The sequence below is a fragment of the Gorilla gorilla genome, chromosome 6 (genome assembly GCF_029281585.2).
Source record: "Gorilla gorilla gorilla isolate KB3781 chromosome 6, NHGRI_mGorGor1-v2.1_pri, whole genome shotgun sequence".
Lineage (NCBI taxonomy): Eukaryota > Metazoa > Chordata > Mammalia > Primates > Hominidae > Gorilla > Gorilla gorilla.
Window position 1 is genome coordinate 146,502,199 of NC_073230.2, and position 23,232 is coordinate 146,525,430.

General features: G+C 40.8%; 1 protein-coding gene across 9 annotated transcripts in view; it reads right to left on the minus strand.

Moving 5' to 3' along the window:
- DGKI (diacylglycerol kinase iota) overlaps positions 1–23,232 on the minus strand; it is a 470,612-nt gene that overhangs the window by 14,856 nt on the left and 432,524 nt on the right. For all 9 annotated transcript variants that reach the window (XM_063708791.1, XM_055347199.2, XM_031013291.3 and 6 more), the window contains 4 exons: positions 20,317–20,354; positions 16,016–16,136; positions 5,546–5,582; positions 3,766–3,865 (listed from right to left, as the gene is read on the minus strand). In XM_063708791.1, the coding sequence (XP_063564861.1) occupies positions 3,766–3,865; positions 5,546–5,582; positions 16,016–16,136; positions 20,317–20,354 (296 nt within the window). The remainder of the gene's footprint in view (positions 1–3,765; positions 3,866–5,545; positions 5,583–16,015; positions 16,137–20,316; positions 20,355–23,232) is intronic.

The following is a 23,232-nucleotide window of genomic DNA, read 5'->3' on the forward strand; positions in this document are numbered from 1 at the left end:
GGTTTCAGACTTCAGTTAAGTTCTCCCCAATTTATAGCTATTTCATCTCTCTAAAAACTAAGCTAGTTTCTCAATACAAAACTGGTAGATATTGATTAAAGAAATCTTGGAAAGCTTGAAAAGCACAAAGAAGAAAAGGAATATCCCTAATCATTCCACCAAACTAAGATAACCACTACTAACCTTCCACTGATAACTAGATTTTGTCTTTTATATGCCTCTATACGTATTTTTATAAAAACAAAACCACAATTCATTTACATACTGTTTTACAATCTTTCTTAGTCATATATCATAAATTTGTGTCATTAATTTTTTACATCAACATTTTAAATGATCATTTAATTTCTTACAGACTACTATAATGCCTTTTGTACACTTGTATACACACATATACACATATATTTGTATATATATATTGCTATTTTTTAAATGAGGCCATTGAATAAGAAGTCAGCAGTAAAGGGAGAAAGAGTGTCCATTCTTTTGAATGCCTGTATATATTACTTGGCATCGCTCAAAATTTCTAATTTTTGTTCAATGATAAAGTTTTAACTATTTAAAAAGTTATGTTAAGTTCCAAAGGAAGGGTAGAGGCATGATCATTGTACCAAATAAATAGCTCCATGTACAAATGCACACAAGTGTTATAAATATTATCAGAGACTTCTCAGCTTTCATCTCGGCTATCCCAACAGATACTGGCGACCTCAATCCAACCTGCTCTACATAGCCTACTGGGGAGAAGACAAAAGGGAAGTAACAATGGCTCTAGAATCTTTCTAAAATGTTACTTATTCACTTGGGATTTAGCCGTTAACCACCAGTTTGAAGTTCCTTGAATAATTTTTATTCAACTTGTTTGCAGCCTTAGTAGATAATTGTGTCTTTACTTCCATAATAATGAGGTTGGAATTTCCAGGTTGCAAATATTCAGAGAGGTTGCTGAGGTGGGCCTTTGAGGTGATTTCTGAGGAACTGATCTCTAATAGGAGAAATTCTCAGGATGCCGCTTCTCTCCAAAAAATTCCAGGAGAAGATTCAGTTGTAATGATCACTTTCAACTTTAAACTAGCATCAAGTTACAGAATGGCAAAATTTAAAAATCCTTAAAAAGTAATGAAGTATAGCTATATTATTTCATGTGGTAACACCTCTAGAATATAACGTTGAGTGAAAAGTTATACGATATCATGTATATATGACTTCATCTAGTTAAAAACAACAAGAGAGAAAAACAGGCATATCTACATGTGAAGGGGGATCATTACAAGTTTAATGATATCTAGGTCTAGGTTGTGAGGTTTCCAGCAATTTTTTGCTTTTTGGAGCGTATCTTCCTACATTACTAGTTTTCTATGTGAGGGGTTTATAATTATAAAAACAAGCTATTTCCATTTTTTTAAAAAAAAGCAGACACATACACAACACAAAATAGAAAGAAGTTTCCATGAACACTGAGTCCTTTATCTGATTCAGAAACTTAGAAAGATAAAAAAGCAGACCTGCTCAAGAGCCAGGTCTCCTGATTCCTATTTGGTTTGTCCCTCTTTTTCATGGCTTCTCTCTGTTTTTAAAATGATCTGAGTTGAGTGTAGGACCAGCCTTTGTGTGGTAAAGAGGCAGTTGCGCTGCTGTGGTCTGAGTGGCCCTGGCAAGACCAACCCTACCCCATAACCTGGCTCCATTAATCCTGACTATAAGTTGTGTGTTTCTCAATTAGGCTAAACATCAAAACATCTGAGTGCAAATAACATCTGGGAAGAACATCACATTGAGAAATTATTACTTTTAATGGCAAAAACCACAATTACTTTTACACCAACCTAATTATCTGCCATTTGAAATAGCGTACCCAGTTAGCTAGCCAGACAGGTAACAGACCACTAGAAACCAGGACACAGCTCAAGTGTGTTTGATATACCTAGGCAGCCAGGGACTTCAGAGAGCAAGGGTGCTCATGGGTTGCCAGGGAAGTGGAGAGTTCTATGTAATACAACTGGCTCAGAAAGGAAAGAAAGTCCACTAGGAAGGCAAAGTTATTTCATAAAGTGGACTGCAGTTTGAGGAGGCCCCAGGGAAAAAAATTGCACATAGGCAGATTCTTATCACTTACATAAATCTAATGGAGCTTAAGCCATTAATTAGGCTTCTAAGTAATCTATGTATGTGTCATGGTTACAACCATTGGCCCAAAACCTGAGCTACTCGGTACCTGCTTAATGAAGGCCTCAACTATATATTAAGATTCTTCTCTGTAAGTGTCTATAGGTAAGTGGTTCATTCTTTCCTGGAGTCTACCGAGAGTGTTCTAAAACTCTCAGAGCTTCTCAGAATCCTCTATGGCAAGCTTGTCCAACCCACAGCCCGCAAGCCATATGCGACCCAGGATGGATGCGAATGAGGCTCAACAGAAATTCGTAAACTTTCTTAAAACATCATAAGATTTGTGTGTGTGTGTGATTTTTATTTTTTCAGTTCATCAGCTATTGTTAGTGTTAGTGTATTTCATGTGTGGCCCAAGACAATTCTTCTTCCAGTGTGGCCCAGGGAAGCCAAAAGATTGGACACCCCTGCTCTATGGTGTTGATCTTCTATGTAAACTAACTCCTCTTTCTCTCTCTTCTTTCTTATAGGCTGAGCCCTGGGTCAACTCTACTAAGCTACAACTCCTCCTTTCCTCTATCTTTCAACCCTTTCTCCTGGGTGCTCTCTATAAACTTAAACAACTTGTGGTGCAGCTTGTTCTCAGTTCTCCTAAACAGAGTTTCCCCTAAGGCCTCACCTCCGCCAGCTGATGCTATCAAGGTTGGCGTACATGTCACAGTACAATATCTGGCCTCACTGCCCTCTTATTAAGATAGTCCTAAGAAAGTGGACACTTTAAGTTCAGATTTACATAACTTTTGCTGTGGAGAAACCAACCACATTTCAAGCCAAGTGCCACAGGTATCACTGTACCTCAACAAAACAGACTCCATAAACAAACCGATTTTGTTATGTGGCTGCGGTGTTCTGGCACCAAACGAGAACCACCAACCTGCTGATACAACACTGGGCTGGACGTCAAAAGAGCTCAATTTAATTTAAGCCTCAGCTACTGGTCCAAGGGTATGTGTAACTTTCTCTAGGCTTTTAGCTCCTATACCTATAAATGACAGTAATTCCCATGCTATCTAGTACCTGAGGTTAACTTTTAGAGAATAATATTAGAAAACAAATGGAAAGAATTTTTTAAAAATGAAGAACTATATAAACACACCAGATTTAAGACTATAACCATCTCAAAGCCAGATCCTACCATCCTGGGAGCTGGGAAAGAATCCCTTTGGCACCCATATAAGGGGCCATATAAATTATAGAATTTAAACCACGTTGGAATAAGTACTGAAGGAAAACCCCAAAGGGGCTTCTCAGTAGTCAGGCCAAAGTCTTTGAAAATGGTCCTGACCCCTCTCCTTGGGCTTCGGACCTCAACTCTCATGACTTGGCTGCTAGCGCTCAGCAGGACAACCCCAAAGTCCCAAGGTCAACGTGTTCAGAGGTTTATAAAGCCCCATAGGCAAGCACATGCCCTCCCTTTGTGCTTATACATTTAAATCACAGTTTCTCTAAATGAAGCACTCTATTTTTTCCTCCTTTTTCCAAAGCCCCAGGCACTTCCATAAGCACAGAAAGGATGTCCATGCTATGGTCACAAGCAAAGGCAACAGCGCCTGCGATCTCGCCCAGCGGGAGGATGTTTGCACTCACTCATCGAGTTACCTTGGAGTCCGTCTTTCTCAGAGATGCTCCTGCATCCACCAGAAGCTGGCACACAGCCCGGTTCCGCTGGCAGGCAGCCTTGTGCAGTGCAGTCTCACCCCTAAATCAAAGATGAAATGGGAAACCACCCATAAAGGGGTTGGAGGCAGCAGGGAATGGGTGAGGGGAGCTGATGTCGGGTGCTCCTCAGCCTCCTTCCCTGTAGGCTGCTGAGACTTTGGCTGTAGGGTACATTCTGGGGAGGTAGGAAGGGGATTTCTAAAAATTCCTTGAGCTAGCCATCACCTGATCATAATATCTGACTCTAGCCCCCTTTCCAAATAGTGCTGATTAAGTTTAGTAATTTTTTTAAAAGCTACTACTATTTGATTTAGGTGATAGTCAATGCAGTATTAAACAGACTAATTGTCTAGATGTATCTGAATACTGAAGCCACTCTCTCTGTGCATACATTTGAGCAGAGCGAGAAAGGCACTGGGTGAAAGAACAGGGAGCAGCGTGGAGCGCCTCTGGCCCTTCAGGCACAGCACACAGCCCTTGGTTGATGGCCACTCGGCCTGCAGTGGAGTATCTCCTGAGAACCCAAGTTCAAAGAACCAGGCCAACACCCACTCTGCTCTATCCACTTTAGATTCTGTGTGAGTGGCAGGTGGAAGGAGGGGGCAGCCACAGAGGATATCTGAGAGGCACAGTGAGACCCTGGGAGAGTTAGAGAGCCAGGGCTTTCCCCAGGAGGCAGCAGGCTTGAGGCCAGCCACTCAGTGTGGGAAGGGGCAAGGGAAACTGGCCATTTCCCCATCACTGACAGGCTCTATAGGGAGGAGGGTATTCCTATCCTGAGCCCAAAGGCACCAAGATGCTTAATGCCAAAGTGTTTCAGGAAAAATCAATAGCAGCCTTTAGAGAAGGCAAAATGGGGTAAGTGATGGCACCACTTATAATCTTGCCAATAGGATGTGCTGGCATGTGGACCAGCTCTATGGAGCGATAGACAGCTTCTTCCACAGCTCTACTGCTTCTCTTCGTCCTCCATTCTATTCATTTCTACTTCTCCTCCTTCCCACATGCTTAGCTACTCACCACCTCATTACTCTCCACACCAACTCATCTTTATACCTTTTCAAATATGGCTTTCAGGATTAGTTGTACAGCCTATCTTTGTTCCTGTTTGGGGAGCAGTAGCTATTCTGGCTACTTTAGAAATAAGGTTGAAAACAAACATTATCATCAGTTTAGGCACCATCCCAGAGCTGATGATTTTTTCAATCAGGATCCCTTCTCTGAACCACAGAAGACAGAAAATAGAGTGACTATGTTCTTAGTTCTTCAGTGGTGGTTCATAACTTGTCCTGCTCTAGACTAACAGAGAGAAGTTATGCCATTACATGTGAATAATGCCTTAGGGCAGTAGGGACCCATTTTTTCAGAAACTCCAGTTGAGAAAGAATAAATGTGATGGGCATATTAAAAGGTAAGTGTAATTCATTTAGACTTCTCAACATTCCGAGATGCACCAGTGCAGAAGTACATTGTTTGAAGCAAGCTCTAAATGATGATTAGCGCTGACTATGGAGGCAAGCATTATGACAATTGTCATCAATTTCTATTCCATAATTTTTTATTTAGGCTATTAGCCCTGCACATTTATGAACAAAATTGAAAGTGGACTTTGAATTAATTAAGTTAAAATTACCTATGATATGCTCTATAGATTACATTCTTCTGCCAGATATGTTCTGAAGAAAATAACCTAGACTATGTAATAAAAGGCAACACTCACGTTTCACTGTCTGCCATATCCAATAACTCGGAAGGTCCTAAATAAGAAGAAAGCAAGATGACCGTCAAAAATAAGCTCAAAAACTAAACATTAACAGAAAATCTATAGTCACAGAATTAAAATGCCTTGGAAAGCTAAATTTGGGGATAGGAATAATAAGACAGAAAGAAAAATAAAAGGATTCCTCTACCTCCTCATCACCAAACTCCCAATCTCCATGAACCAATATGTACAGAATGGTAGATACAAAAGAATGGTATGGTCTCTGCAGTCAAGCAGCTTTCAATCAAGTTTATGAAATAAAACTGGAATAGAATAACTGAAAAATGATTAAGTGGCTAACTAGGGAGAAAGGGGCAGATCAGGTGGGCTTTAGGAATCAGGGCAATTTCTCATTCTCAAACGAGTTGCTTGGGATGGCGTCTTATGAAGCAAAATATTAAGGCTGTAAGATACTATACGTATCATCTAGGGTACAATTCCACTTTTTACAAAATTTCCCTTCTCAGACCAGAAAGAAATACTATGCATATACATCAAATGACTATAGATGCATCCTTAGGAATGGAAATATTCTGTGAATTTTCCCTTTCACAATGTTTTGTGTATTCATGAATTAATCCATTCAGTCTACAAACACTGCTTGGAATGTCTTCCTTTCTAGCTCTGTACCACTGCTTCTCTCCCTGCCATCTCTTGCCCTCTTCGGCCTATGGGTATCCAATGAGACTTTTTTTTCCCCATAAAGCCCTTCATGATCCCACTTCAAGCAGCTTATTAAACACCTGCCTATACAATCCCTCACTTTATGTACTGACCCTATTTCCTATAGTTGAATGGGTAATGGGATTTATCATCCAAGTTGGGACCACCCCAGGCAAGGGGGGATATATGATCATGATACTGATCATGACACTTAACAAACTGTTTTAAAATAACCTACTGATTTATCTCTCCCTATAACTAGACTCCAGAAAACCCCTTAAAGTTTTGGCCCGTGCTTTGTCTAGCATTGTGTCATTCCTTGGTGTCTAGTGTAGAGCCTGGAGATAAGTAGATGCTTAAACATTTGATTGAATGGATGAATAAATATGCTTGTAAGTGCCAAACACAGTTCAATGTACTGAGTATTTTAGTCTTTAGAAAGACGACCCTGGGGATTTGCTCTCTTTATTGGTGGATATCATTATTATTAAAAATTAACTTATTGTGCATAGTAAGAAGGGGTGGAAGAGGTTATCACTCTTACCATGAAAGTCATTGGCCAAGGACAACATAACAGAGATGTTATGGGATTTCATAATTATCCTGGTCATCCAAATCATCTTGACCTCTTCTCTTTCACACCTGCTATTCACTGGGACCAGGTGAATCTTCTCTTGCAAAGTCTCTCCTATTTGTCTTTTCTGCTTGTCCTATTTGACAAATAGACTTCCTAACCAGTATCTGCCTGGAACATTATTAGCATGCAGAAGTAGTTACCAAGAAAGATAAGAAGGTCTTATATCATCTAGATTTCTAGGTTTCCAGTACATCATATCTACTGCTTACTTCCAAGTATTTAAACACTGGAGCTCACAGTCTTTCATCTGGAACTACATTTCCTCAATTTGTTCCCAGCGTTCCATTTTTTTTTCACAAAAGCTTAAGTGGTAATTGCACACTCAACCACGTATTTCTCAGGCTTTCCCAGCTCTCCCTATCCAGAACAGCCACCTATCTAAATCTGACGTGTTCTTCAAAGGCTAGTCTGTGACAAGGTCCTCTCAAAAGATGACCTTTGACAGAAGGAATGTATTTTTTCTCTCAGCTCCCAAAGCACTTATTTGGTTCTACCCTCATACTATGTATTTGCTTTTTGAATCATGCCTTCCATAAATAAATTATTCTATATTTGTTGAATATAAGAACACCTCAGTTATTTTTTGTATCCTTCTAGCACCTGCCCTATATTAAGGAAACAACAAAGATTTAACTCATACCTCTTTGTTCCTTGGTCCTGTGATTCTACGAAAACATGAATAATGATCCTTATCCTCCCACACACATACCAAAAGTGCAGAGCAGCACAGGACAGTGACCAGGGGTGAGGTTTCTGGAGCTGTCCCTTCTTGGTTAAAAATCCCAGCTCTACTACAGACTAGGTCTTGGCCAAGTCTAATTAATCTCTCAGCCCCTTGTTTATCACCCATGTAAAGTCAAATTAATAATAATATTTATCTCACAGGGTTTTTGTGAGAGTTCAAGAGGGCTGGGCATGGTAGCTCACGCCTGTTATACCAGCACTTTGGGAGGCCAAGGCGGGTAGGTCATTTGAGGTCAGGAGTTCGAGACCAGCCTGACCAACATGGTGGAACCCCGTCTCTACTAAAAATACAATAATTAGCCCAGCGTGGTGGTGCGTGCCTGTAATCCCATCTACTCAGGAGGCTGAGGCAGGAAAATCGCTTGAATCCAGGAGGCGGAGGTTGCAGTGAGCCGAGATTGTGCTCACTGCCTGGGTGACAGCCTGGGTGACAGAGCAAGACTTCTCAAAAAAAAAAAAAAAGAAAGAAAGAAAAGAGTCAATATACATAGTGTGCTTAAAACAGTGCCTGGCACACCACAGGTACTGCTTCAACTTTAGATAGCATGAAGTGTCCTATTCTCTGTCCTGATACAGCAGGTCACACCACATCAAGATATGGGATCATCAGTGAAGGAATGTGGTATGAAAGGGTCGCTTTACTCCCACTTACATGTGAAGCCACTTGTTGACTCAAATTCTATGTCCTGAGAACCAAGCACCTGAGGCCTATTTAGCTGCCAACAGGGCACTCTTCACGTCAGCAAGGGGCTTAAGTACCCAATGGTCCTCTTAAAGAGTGCCTGTCACCTTCAGCGAACATTCTCAGCCACTCCTTTTGAAACAAATTCCATGAACATGAGCAGCCTACACTCATTAGTAGCTCTGTTCCCATTGGTACTGCTAATTGCACAACTATTTAGGCAACAGGGGCCTTGTTTACTTTTCTCCTTCATTCAGCTCTGTCATTCAGTGCTCTCAGAGCCGTGCCACAGTGAGTCCACAGTTATCCAGGGTCTAAGCCTCTATGCAAGTGAGGGGATCCTCAAGGCTTTTAATTGGGCTAGCACAGCAATAATTTGACAATATGAAGGTGGGGACAAGGAAGAAAGCTGTTCTTCACAATTTCTGACCAGAGTCACTACAAATGCAGCCAACCCAGAATTATTCCAGAGCTGATTATCCAGTCTGTGAGTCAGGCATGCCCGCGGCTACCCATCACTCTCCTTCCCTCCGCGCCCTTTCATCCTCTGCAGCTGACAGAGGTGAGAGGCAGAGGCACTAGTAACAAGGCAAGAAACTTTTGCTCATAATTAATATCTAAAAAAAAATGCCCATTAAAAGGTTTGGGGAATGGCTCTGAAATAATCAATTTAATTAACTTCAACTTTCCTTATTCTCCCATCAACATAGATAATCACAAAATAGCAGAACGTTCTGAACACTGGCCAAGAAGAGGCAAAAGTAGCAGCCAACTGACTACAGATGGGAATGGGCAGCTATTTTTAAAAGCACAGGTACATTTTCTAATCATTTTTGGCCTGCTTTAGGAAAACTGTTTGCATAATGCTAGCAAGGAAGGAGTTACAGAGAGCGGATGCCAGGAGAAGCCTAAGACAAGGCTGTTCTTCTCCTTATTTGAACCTGCACTGCCCAATGGGGAGCTATGCTTTAACTGTACAATGTGGAGTTTAACTGTACCCTGTGACTTTTAGTGTAGAAACAATAACACCTGTGATTTTTGAAAAGTTAATTTGAGTCTCACTAATAAAGGAAAGGAGACAAAAGGAGAAAAACAAGAGAGAAAAAAATAAAGACTAGTCAGGCACGGTGGTTCACGTCTGTAATCCCAGCACTTTGGGACAGCCAGGTGGGAGGACTGTTTGAGCCCAGGAATTCAAGAGCAGCCTGGGTAACATAGCAAGACCCCAACTCTCCAAAAAAAAAAAAAAAATTAGCTGGGCATGGTGGTACATGCCTGTAGTCCCAGCTACTAGGGAGGCTAAGGAGGGAAGATTGCTTGAGCCCAGGAGATCAAAGTTACAGTGAGCCATGATTGCACTCCAGCCTGGGTGACAGAGTGAGATTCTGTCTCAAAAAAATAAAAATAAAGACAATTGAATTCCTTCAACATATATGAATGGGTAACATTTGAGTTTGGGGCTTGTTTTATATACACATACATTCTGATTGCGGACACTATGCCATCTCCCCTAAGGAATTTCAAGGGAGATCATCAAATTGTCAGCAGAGAATTCACTGTTGTTTCCTCAATAGAAAAGGAAATCTCAGGTCTCTGTCTCTTCCAGGGTTTACTGAAATGTCCACCCTTCATCCTTTGGCTGATCTGAACCAGAAAAAATACTATAAAATCCCTATTGAGGAGATATGGATGCAGATTTCTCCATGAAAATTTCAGATGAAAACGGCCTCTGCTCTTCCACAACCCTAGATCAGTTGTCATTTGAACTCTGCTTACGACATTCACATGGTGCCACCCTGCATTGTGGTTATTTATCCATGTTTCATTTCCCTTGCTGGTATTAGGAATATGGAGGACACAGACCATCTCTCACGTATGGATGAGTTTTGGCAAGTAACCTAACTTCACCATACTTCAGTTTTCAACACCTGTCAAACGGAGATGAGAGCTTACTGTATAGGGTTGTAAAAATTAAATATGATAATGCATTTAGAACATTTAGAGCAAAGATGTTAGCAGTGATTGTTACAGAAACTTTTTTTTCCTCAAAAGTGCCTGGGACGGAATTAAAATGTTTTAATGAATGAATGAATAAAAGACATTTTAAAGCCATTTTGGATCCCAGCCAATATCACTTTAAGAGAAAGATTCACAATTGAAATATGGATTCAAAAGACTGTGCTATATGGGAAATGGTCTGAAAGTTAAGGGAAAGAAAATTCTGTTAAGTGGACATACACATCAGTATTCAGGAGACACCCAGGGAATGCGAAAGGAAGCAAAACTTCACAAATCTTTCAAAATGAGAAAGTGAACATCGTGTTAAGCAGCCAGGCCTTCCAAATTACAATGTTGCTGCCCAGTACTCATTCCATAGGCTCTTCTGTTGGATACCCCAGCTCCCGCTGATGTGACTTTGTCATCAATATTATATTTGTATTATATATGACGTGCCTTTTGTCACATGCATCCTTTAATTTGCTTCCCACACCAATGCCTCCAAATCCCCTTTGCTATTCCTTCCACTTCCCATGGCCTCTCTCTGGGCCCTCATTTCCCATTAGTCTCCCTGACGCTGCCAGCAGACCATTCCAAATCCTCCCCTGCCACAGGACAAAAGCTGCACAGATGTGGGGAGAGCTGGCACTGGGAATGCTAACAGTACTGTCATCCTGTCCCAGCAGGATGGTGGTCGGTTCTCTCTGGGACCAGAGGCAGAAAAAGGGGGGTTAAAAAAAGAGAAAAGAAAGACTGAAGACAGAAAAAGAGGGAAGACAAAATAACCCATTGAAATCAAAAAGGAAATGCATGAGTGAGATTTCTATCAGGAAAACCAGTAGGAGGCAATGGGGTAGGCGTGGGGAGAATAAAAACAAAAGAGCAGAGTGTGCAGGGTGGCGAAGGAAAGAAACAACACAAAAGTCCCTTGGAGGGGCAAACGAGGGGGGAGGGAGCGGGCAGAAAATATGGTTGAAAGGAGCTGAAAAGCGGGAAGCACTGAGAGGAATCTCAGCTGGAATCCCTGCATCCTTAGTCTCTCTCCCAGTCTCTGTGGAATTATTAACTCTTCTTCCCTGAGTCTCTTTTCAACTCTCTAAATGTCCAAATTCCAGTTTTTCATAAAGGAAAGCAGCATGCTGTATAGATGACAGAAGACATCCAAAGGAAGAAGATGCAAGCTGAAAAAAATTCAAGCCTCCCATGGCGCTTTCAGAACATACCGCACATCTCATGTGGCACAGCCCCCAGCCTGCTTTAAAAGAGCCCATAGAAGAGAAATCAGTTGCTGCTTGTTGTGTCTGGGAGAATAACTAATCTCAGGACTCTTGTTCAGGTGTCCTCTTGATGGTGGCGGCCCACACTCCTGACCAGAGCCAATGAAGAAGAGGGCAGAGCAGAGGGGAGAGGGGCTCAGGAGTAAGGCTGCAGGAAGCAAACGAAGTGTCAACTCAAGAGCCACAAACAACATCAGCTGTGCACCTGGAAAAGAGCCTGTGAATCCTTCAGAATTGCTATTACTAAAGGCATCCTTACAGTCAAGCCTTTGAACAATTTTTCAGATTTATGTCATATGAAACCATGGGACAGACATAAACCAAACTGTAAAAAATAAGTAAATAAACAACAAAGGCTTTAAGAGATTTGCAATATTCAATAACCAGGAGGAATGTCTTTCTTGATCTTCGGCATAGTGTAAAATTTTTATTTGTTTTTTTTTTCATTTACATGAATTCAAACTGATCAGACTTACCTACTGCAAATCTGATGCTAATTTAAAAATACAACGCCATAGTCTGGTACACATCCCTAAATCCCAGACTTACTGAGGCCTCTTGGAAAGGCTGATTTCTTTGTCAGGTCAGGATATTCCAGAGTTATCATCATTACTAACTCAGGAGAGACTATTTCAATCAAGAGAGATCACCTTAAGAAGGTGATTACAGTATTGAAAAAGGGTAATGTTTTCTGTGTACTTGTCCCTGACTTCAAGAACACTATAATTTAAAGGAGTTTCTATCATCTAAAAGAGAGGAATGGTTTTGCTATGATAGTTTTCAACAAAATGCAAAGGTTAATATAAACTGAATCAGCAACTAAAGATATTAAAAAACCAAACGACAGTTGAGCTGAAGTGTTTAGCTCTTGTGGAATGAGGTGAATTAGGCTATATCAAATGATTTTACATCCATATTTCTGAATAAATAAAAAAGATAAGATAGACATCAAAAATGAAATTGGCAATGTCTATCAATGTTGATAAAAACTAATTTCAGTAAGAATCAATTGCATTTAAGTCTCCATATTCAGCTATAGTAGTAAAGTATTAAAAATTGCCATCCATCAAAAATGCAGTGATCCTTGCACTGAACATCATAATAACATTTTCTTTACAAACAAAAGAGATGGATTGTGCTCTCCTATCTCCAGTCCTTCTTCCTGTGCTATTAGAGATCCTGGTGAGGCAGGAAAGGTATAGGATGCCTTCTGAGACCTCAGAAATTGTTTGCCTGGAAGTGAAGTTAGGATGATTACTGTGAGCCTTGTGTTTCTTCTCGTGAGCGTAAATATTAAGCTGATTAATTTATAACATCTAACCAAAGCATTGGAAAAATAAGCACCCCTACCCCCCTAAAAAAGACTGAATTCCTTTGTGTCCTTCCATTTGGGCGGAGTGGTATTGTGTGACTCAGTCTTTGCAAGAGTCAATGCGGGTTGATGAGAAACTGATTTGTATTGGAATGTTAGGTTTTGATCAAAGCCCTCAGAGACTAATGTGCCAGATGAATTGATGCCAGGCAAAGTAGGTGTGTACTGATCTACATTTGGGGTTAGAAACTCCAAGGCCTGTGAGCTTGGATGAACGGTGCTTTTAAAGGCCCTATTTTTGGAGGCAGGGGAAAGAGAGGAAGTAGAGGAAGTGAAAAGCTACTGTGTCAGGGTGATATCATCCCAGGACTCATCATTCATGTCCCTGGGGCAACTCAGATGAGGAGTTCTGTTGTTTTCATTTTTAGTATAATCATATTTCAAATATTGCATGGGCTATACTTATGTTAAAACCTTCATTATTGTTATCATTTTTTTTTTTCTTCAAGAGACAGAGTCTGGCTTAGCTGCCCAGGCTGGAGTGCAGTGGTGCAATTCTAGCTCACTCAGCTTACACCTCCTGGGCTTAAGCAATCCTTCTGCCTCAGCCTCAAGTAGCTGGGACTATGGGCCCACCATGCCCGGCCATCTTGTATTTTTATTTGTGAAACTTGGGTTCTTAAGACCCAGAACCAAAGTCAAATAGAAAAACGAAGCTCTAAGGGATTCCAGGTGAGTCAGAAGTTTAGGACATTGTTCACTTTAAACTGCAGAGACCGGGACATAAGGGAGTGTGGTAGATTAAATATCTCCATGAATTTTTCACAGCCCGTGCCATCAAACAGTGGAATCTGTTTCCCAACCTTTTAAATCTGGGCTGGCCCCGTGACTTGTTTTAGCCAACAGAATGCAGTAGAGATCATCCAGAACTTCCCAGCTTAGCTTCAGGACATCTGGCAGCTTCCACTCTCACCCCTGGGAACCCCAGCACTACCATGCTGTGAAGGATCTTGGGAAAAAAAGACCAGGTGTTGAGAAAGGCTTAGGTGTCCTGGCCTTCCACAGCCCTCCCAGCTGAAAGCCCCAAACATGTGAGAGTCCATCTTCAATAAAGCCTCATCAAAAAAAGGAGCTGACTGCAGCCTCCTAAATGAGAACAAGTGAGATGGTGGATACGGCGAGGATCCTAGGACTAGGGGAGGAAATACTGCTTCTCCAGGAAAGGTGAAAAGATGGGTGGGGGTGTGTGGAGAGAGAGATTCCTGGATTGTGTTGTCACTCAAATAGATGGCCAGTGTCTCACCTAACTCCAGAGAGAGGGTAGGTGGGCACCAAATGGCTTAAGGTATCCAAGCAAGCATTCAATCTCTTGGGTAAAGGGTAAACTAAAGAGAGTAGATTGGAAGTGATCAAGAAGACAGCAAATAGGAGAACTTTAAACCTGAGCTAAACAAAAACAAAGTGACAGTATACATCTAACCCTCACCTGAGCTTTGTGCAGTAGAAATCCTGAGATATTAGTGTGGCTTCACTCTTGCCCAGAAAGGAATGCTTTTAACTGCAAGAGACTGAATAGCCAGGGAAATAGGAGATGGAATGATACAAGCCCCAGACTCAGCACCAAAAATACATCCTACCTACCTAGGCTTTCCAGGGCAGACAGGTTTGGGATTATCCAACCCAGCCTACAAGGAGTAAAGAAATCCTGTCATCACAGTCCTCCTGTTTTCATGGTCTTTCCTTTTTCTAACCCACCCTTTCTACCGTATTTCAGACCAAGGGTTCAAGCAGAATCTTCACAGTGAGAAGGTGTTGAAGACAAAGCAAGGGGTGTCTAATGTGATTGATAGTTTAGTACCTACCTGGCAAGGACCTTGTCAAATGATGGGATGTGTTTACTATAAACAATTGGCAAATATGTGCTTGATAAATGGTAGCTATGTTATCTATCTGTGGCTTTACCATAGGACTTAAAACAGCTCCCTATATCGGTTTTAAATTTAATTATACACATGATCTTATTTTTTTCTTTAGCCTGCAATTGCTTGAAAACAGTGACTGTATTTTATTTTTGTCTGTGTACCATCTATAACAGGCAGCTCCTGTTAGGCACTACACAAATATTTGTTAAATGAATGAATCAATGAGTGGAATAAGACATACTTGCTGAATTGCAAAAAAAAAAAAAAAAAGGAGCAAAAGGATGTGAATGTTATGAGTATGCTTACTATCTACAGGCTGAATTTGGGTACAAAAGGAGTCAGCCACAGGCTGACTGTTAGGGCTCAAAGAAACTTTTCCAATCTCTCTGTATACCAAGATCCAGCAGAATTAGACTTTTTCATTCCTTCTCATTTAAAACAGACTAGCTAGGCAGTATTTTTTCCCCTTTATTCCTGTTCTTTATTCCTAGAAATTACTACAAAACATGATAAATTCAATGTAACAGTTTAGATTTGGTATTCATTAAATATGTTTATGCTTCCAAAGGGTTTTTAGAGGCAGATGCTATAGTGCATGCTACTTCCTGCAAACGATCTGGCACCAACTATTAGAAATCCAGTTAGAAAGCAGTCTGGAAGGTTAGTATGATCTGCCACAGACAACACAATAGTACCAGACATTTTCAAAGAGAATAAAGCGTAACTTGGGTGGAAAAGATAAATGAGATCAAACGGAAAAAAAAATGAGAAACTGGAAAGATGTAAAAAAATTATCCTCATGAATCTTCACAATGATGAACCGCAAATATAGATGAGGGAGGGAATCCCAACCCATTAATTTACAGAAGAGCTCTAGAAAAAAATAAAGTGCACGATGCCAGGCTGCATTTATTTTTGTCCTCTACTTAAAAAAAACTAATTAGTCTGAAAAATAGCCTGTAAAGAGCTTGGTATGAACACTGTTTCTATTAATTGCTTGGATAGGATGGCCCATATGTGTCAGTGGTCTGCAACCACGACTGCCTCAAATAAGCAGGGGCAGAGTCTGCTAAAAGTTCGAGAGTATTTCTGCCATTCTGAAAACTGCCTGGATGAAGGGTAACTTAGAAAATGCAAAATGCAATGGATTTCACAGGTAAGTGATCCTTGGTAAGTTCACTATGCCTACTCACCGTGGTCAAGGATATATTTCACAATCTCCCCGTTGCCGGTTTTAGCTGCGTAGTGAAGGAGTGAACAGTGGTCTGGTCCCTGAATTAGCAGACTGCCTCCATTTTTATAGCTTTCTATTAGCTGCAAGAGAGACATACAAAAAGAAGCTCAGGCAGAATCCGGAACAAGGATAACAGCTAACCGGTAATAAAATGAGAGTCATGTAGCACACCACAATGTTTCCAGCCTTAGAGGACATAGAGAAAAGTCAAAAAGATGAAGTAACACTCCCGGACTGTGTTATCACTCACAGAGATGACCAGTGTCTCTTCTAACTCTGGAGAGAATCTGTGGGTACTGAACAGGCTAGGGAAACTGAATCACGCTGAATTACTTTTTTCATTTATTTTCTGAGCACTGGTCTCTACGGTCTCTCTCTCAAAGGAGTAGTGAGGGGTGGAGTGGAGAACAAAAGCATCTCTATGTTGGCTTAGCATTCTCCTGAGTGAAAGGGTAATTATGGCTATAAGCAGGAATAGCATGGTGACTGTAGCTAAGCTTCTTGCCTGTGTCCTTCAGTTTTTCCTTAGTCTTACGAACCTATATACCAAATATCAAAGCTGCTTCTCTTTCTCCCATGTAAGATCACTGAATACAAGTATAGACACATACACACGCATGCATGCATGCACACACACGAACACACATCTGGCTTCCTTCTTCATCCAGATATGCAGCCCAGCCTGCAAACCTTCTGTTAATCATCCAACACATACCTAATAGGCTAGAGATGATCTACAGAGTGAGACCCAAAATGATTCAGAAAATGTAGTAGTTTCTATATGAGAGAAGACTGGAAAAAAAAAACAAAACAGAATTTTGCAGCCTGAGAATAAGGTGGCTACATGAGGATATGGTCTAAGTTTATAAAATATTGAACATTACAGAAAATGTGAATGAGTCCCTCATCTCCAAACTACAGTATTTCATGACAAGAGTGCCTGCATGAAGCTTCTAATAGGTAATTTTAGGACAAATGAGAATTAAATAACCCAGCAGGTAATAAGCAAAAGGAACACATTATCTCTCAAGAAGTTAGATGGCACACATTATAGATAATCAAACATCCCATAAGGTGAAAGAGCATAAATGACATAAATGCAAAGAATAAGTCCTAGTGTTCCATACCATTGTAGGATGACTATAGTTAATAATATATTAAATAGTTTTAAATAGCTAGAAGGAGGATGTTGAACATTCCCAACATAAAGAAATGATAAATGTGTGAGGTGGTGGATATGCTAATTACCCTGATCTGATCACTGTATATGTATCAAAACATCACTATGTACTCTATTAATATGTATAATCATTTGTCAATTAAAAATACTTTCTTAAAAAAAGAACCTAAATTCAGAGTTCACGTCTTCACTCAAATACATCCATAGAATTGTCATGTGCTAGACGCCAGGAAGATAAATGTGAATACAATTCAGTCACTGTGCTCAAAGCCCTCACAGCCCATGGTGGAGACGGATAGGTAAAGAATCACACAGTAATGGACGGGAACATCACAAAGGTCTCAGAGAAGCACTAGGGAAGCATGAAGCAGGGGATGGAAACAGCCACGGAAGACCTCCCAGGACATGGATCAAAAGCAGTAGCTGAATGGAGGTAAGGAACAATGGCGGTAAGGAACATCCCTAAACTGGGGGGCAAGAGGGCAGGAAGAAGTAGCTAGCAATTTTCCACAAAACTCTAAAAGGACATCCTGTTCTGTTCAACTGCGTTGTCTTAAAATGACACTCCCTTTCTTTGTGGGGCGATCGACAAAGGATAGCAGCATGGGACCTGTTCAGGGTCAACTGCCTTGATCCTGCCTTCCTGTGCTGTTTCTAGACACCATGAACATTCAGTTAGTCCACGGACACTTTCTGCAGCCCAGTTGTCCAGGAGCTATTTGTGACAGCCTTCACACGGGGGTGGCTCCAGAGATGTTCTGTTCGCTAGTCTCTATCTCTCGCTCTCTTTGTCTCTCTCTCTCTTTCTCTCCCTCTCTCTCATACAAACATATACACATGTACCCCATTTAATATTTTATATATATTGCACTTTCTGCTCAGAAGAAAGAAACAAAAGATATTGGAGAAGAGAAAGAGGGCATGAATATTTGAGAAGGAAAATAAAGAAAATATGTAAGAGAGAAAAAGTAAAACCTTAAGCCCTCAGTAAATGTTCCATCTCTCAGTAAATAAGGTGTTATTGGCCAGATGCGGTGGCTCACATCTGTAATCCCAGTACTTCGGGAGGCCAAGGCAAGTGGATCACGAGGTCAGGAGATCGAGATCATCCTGGCTAACACGGTGAAACCCCGTCTCAAGTAAAAATACAAAAAAATTAGCCGGGTGTGGTGGCAGGCACCTGTAGTCCCAGCTACTAGGGAGGCTAAGGCAGGAGAATGGCGTGAACCCGGGAGGCGGGGCTTGCAGTGAGCCGAGATCGTGCCACTGCACTCCAGCCTGGGTGACAGAGCGAGACTCCATCTCCAAAAACAAAAACAAAATAAGGTGTTATTAAGTCATGTTTTAGTCATTTAGGAAAGAATTATAACAGAGAACGCATTAGGTTGGTGCAAAAATGACTGCAGGTTTTGTCACTGAAATGACAAAAACCAAATTACTTTTGCACCAACCTATAATAAGACAACCAGCTGGATATAGTGATTTCCCACATTGCAAATGATTCTTTATTTAAAAGTACAAAAAAAAGTGTGATAATAAACTCAGGATCTTGGGAAATCAGTTGCCTGAACTAAAAGCATATAGAAAATAAAATGGAAGGGTTTCAAATGTACAGTGCTTTGCAAAATTTTCTGGTGTAGAAATCCACCAAGGGCAGGAATCAATTTTATTCATGCCTTTGTTTCCTACAAAACCTAATGGAAGTCCTTGCACAGAGTATAGGATGGTATGGGCTTAATCCACTGGTAAGAAATGGCACTGAACTCATCAATATACTGCTTGGAGAGCACTCTTCTCTTCTGGGTAACAATTTCTATTGACCCTATGATCTGTGCAGTGGCACAGGCACCATTTTCAGGATTATGTGCCTAAAGGGGGCAGTTGATCAAGATGTTTGCAAACATTTTCACCATTTGTTTTCCTCTAGTAACCTGTTGAAAAATGCAGCACAGGTGTCCTTCAGTTTGTCCAACAGATGCGCCTAAAAAAAGTTATGTCTGAGGGTAGGACTGTTCAGCTTTCTCTTAGGGCTATTGGTTCCTTGATCTGCAATGGCACCTTACTCCACAGGCTGAGGAGTTAGGCGTAGCCTCTGCCTTCAGGCAGCTGTCATTAATACAGAGCAGATCAGTTCCAGCAGGGGGTCTGCAGGGGCATATGGGCAGTCATGAGCCTGATGCCTGAAAATGATGTGGGACCAAATATAGCTTTAGAATATTCATAGATGATGTTATATTATATAACAAATATTTGTATTTCCACCATGTTTAGCTATTAAAAAACACAGATCTACACTATCAGAATATTAATAAAACAGCTAACGTTTTAGAGCCCCTTCCATGTAATAGGAACAGTCTTGAGAGCTTTATATGTATTATTACATTAATTCCTCATGACAAGCCAAAGAGAGAGGTAATATTATTCCATTTTACTGATGAAAATACTAAGGCACAGAGAGAATCAAATAATTACACGAAATCACACAGACGGTGAATGGTAGAGCCGAGATCCAAACTTAGAAAGTCTGACTTCAGATTTTACATTCACCCTCAGGGCAGTGGTGACCGCTTCCTTCCTTCTGAACAAAACTCACCAGAAAACACAAACACAAATTAAACCATTCCAAGTGGATCAGGGTTCCTGTTTGACTAACTATGAGAGTCCTTGTTTGACTAACTATGATCCCCAAAGTATAAAACCATAACAAGGAAAGATTAGTCTCTGGCCTGAAGGATGCATTTCTGAGTGTTGCCCAGGTAATTCTTACAGATACGTTCATTTCAATACCTGCCTGAAAGGAAATCTTTAAATTCTTCAAATGTCAGCTTCTAGAGGGCAGGCACACTGTGCACATTGCATCCTGGGGACATGCAGTTCATTTTAAGTAACTGAGACAAGTACCCCGGTGCTCTTGAACACCATCTCTGCTCAGTTCTCAAAAGAACATCCTGCCTCTTCTACCCAGCCAGTGCAAGCAGGGGATGATAAACGATAGATGGGAACATAGAAATTTGATGAGGAATGATGTTGATTTAAAGTTCTTAAAGCATCGCCAAAAATTTGGTAGGAAGATATCTTACCTTCATAAGATCACCAGCTATTACTGCCTGCAAAATTGCTGTGAAAGACAAAAGAGAGATGTCGCGTTAGTAGAAGACCCTCTTATTAAAATATTACACAAAGTTGGATCCATATTTTGGATAAGTAGTCTACATCTGGGGCAGGAATCAGGGAAGGAAAATATCTTGGTCAAGCAGACCGAGGCCCCCTCTTTAACCCTTCCCCACCCAGGTACCCATTCCACGCACCCTTCTAGGGCCCATGCGTGCCCCCTCCAGCCTTGGTACAGTAAATATTTAAAAAACTGGAGTCACACAAATTCGGTTCAAATCTCAACTCTGATACTTTAAGCAGTAGGACACTGGGCAAATCATTTAACCCCTCTGAGCCTCAGTTTCCACATTTGTAAAAGAGCAGGTTGTAACTTAGTAGGGTTCATGAAGTCCTGTGAATGTTCCTAACCCAGCCACGGATGCAGAGTAACTGCCTAATCATGATTGCACTTGCTTTCTTCTTTCTAGTTCCTTCTACTTTGCCCTCTTGGGATTTAAGCAATCACCAGTCTTTTTGTGTGTTTTGTGATGATAGATAAATACCTATTGCTATGAATATTAAGAGGACTGGAGACAGCAAAGAGGAATCAAGTCTATTTTAATTGTGTGCTTGAGAAAACAACCACGTGTTTGGCATTTAATTTATTGATGATTCTTATGGAAAAAAAATCCTAGAGGTAATAGGTAACTTAAACTACTTTTAAGAATACATAGCCTTAGGGAAAAAAAATACATGTGTCTAATGATTCATGCACCTTATGTGGGGTGTAGAAGAGGAATGAGAGGCTAGGCATGGTGGCTCATGCCTGTAATCCCAGTACTTTGGGAAGCCAAGGTGGGTGGATCATTTGAGGTCAGGAGTTCAAGACCAGCTTGGCCAACATGGTGAGACCCCGTCTCTACCAAAAATACAAAAATTAGCCAGAGTGGTGGCACACCTGTAATCCCAGCTACTCAGGAGGCTGAGGCAGGAGAATTGCTTGAATTCGAGAGGTGGAGTTGCAGTGAGCGGAGATCGCGCCACTGCCCTCCTGCCCAGGCGACAGAGTGAGACTCCATCTCAAAAAAAAAAAAAAAATTCATTTTTATTTTAGATTCAGGGGATGCATGTGCAGTTTTGTTACAAGGATACATTGCATGACGCTGAGGTTTGAGCTTCTATTGATCCTGTCACCCAGACAGTGAACATAGTACTCAACAAGAGGTTTTTCAGCCTTTGTCCCCCTCCCTGTCTCCTTCTAGAGTTCCCAGTGTCTACTGTTCCCATCTTTGTGTCCATGAGTACCCAAGATTTAGCTCCCACTTACAAGCAAGAAGATGCAATATTTGGTTGTCTGTTTCTGCATTAATTCACTTAGGATAATGGTCTTCAGCTGCACCCATGTTGTTACAAAGGACATGATTTCATTCTTTTTTATGACTGTGTAGTATTCCATGGTGTATATATACCACATTTTCTTTATCTGCTCCACTGCTGGAGCAGTGGCACCTATGTGCCACTATGTTGATTCCAGGTCTTTACTATTGTAAATAGTACTAAGATGAACAGTGAGTACATATGTGTTTCTGGTAGGATGATTACTTTTCCTTTATGTATATGCCCAGTAATGGGATTGCTGGGTCGAATGGTAGTTCTGCTTTAAGTTCTTTGAGAAATCTCCAAACTGCTTTCCACAGTGGCTAAACTAATTTAAATTTCTAACAACAGTGTACAAGCATTCCCTTTTCCCCACAGCCTCACCAACATCTGTTATTTTTTGGCTTTCAAAAAATAGATTTTAAGGATTTAAAGTCACAAAGTTTTAGAAGAAAAATAATTTAAATGTATTTTGCAAAGTGATATTTTATTCCTATTTGAGTAGTCTCTCATACAGAGTTAGCCAAAAGTGCTGTATCATGCATTAAATTACATAGAGTCCCCAGCTGTCACTGAGCAAAACCCCCAAAGCTTTTATATTGAGTATGTATGAGTCCTGGGTGAGCAGATGCAAAGGACCATAAGAATGTTAAACTTACTCACTGGCCCTGGGCTGAGTGCCTTCCCTTTGACCAACGCTGAAGCCTTGGAAATTTATAGAAATGATGAGGGCTACTTGAACATCAGAGGAAAAAGAAGGTAGGAAGAAGAGAAGAACGGAGAAAAATGGAGAGAAGAAAAGTGCCTCGCCATAACAAGCTATAAGCAGCATCCTCTTTGCATTCCCCTGTGAACCCTAGCATGATGCTTTGCACATTGTAGGTGCACACCAATTAATTGTTGAACTGACTGAAAAGAAAACAGAGAAAAAGAGAAGAAAAGAGAGATGAAAATAAGAGAAAGGGAATTAACAAAGTGTTATGTGTAAAAAAAAAACCCTATGAAAACACAGTGTCTCACTCTTCCTTTTATAAATGTCCATAGTGGAGTTTAAAGTAAGTTAATTCTCTGGAGGTATAGAGGCCCAAATCAGCACCATAATACAGACCCTGTGTGAGCCTGTGTCCAGTGCCCTCATTGAGTTCATCATGCACAGGCTCTACTAGGCTCTGCAAGGCCTATAGACAGTGAAAAAACCACTGTTGTCAGGTCTGTAATGTGAAAAATGCTCTCAACTGGAGTCTAATTCTAATCGCTACAATTTATTGGACACATAAATTTTGGAAGTTATTCAATCGTTTTGAACCAATTCTCCATTTGCAAATGAGGTTAACAGCTGCACTGCTCACCTCTCGGTAGTTAGGATAAAATTTTTAAAGTGTTTTATAAATAGATATGTTATATAAACAGAAGGCACAGTTTTCAGTATTTTGTGACTGCACATAAGTACATGAAAAAGACATATGGACCTTCAGAAGGAGCCTACCAATAAGGGTAAAATTGGCATGTGAAGCTGGGCAGACATA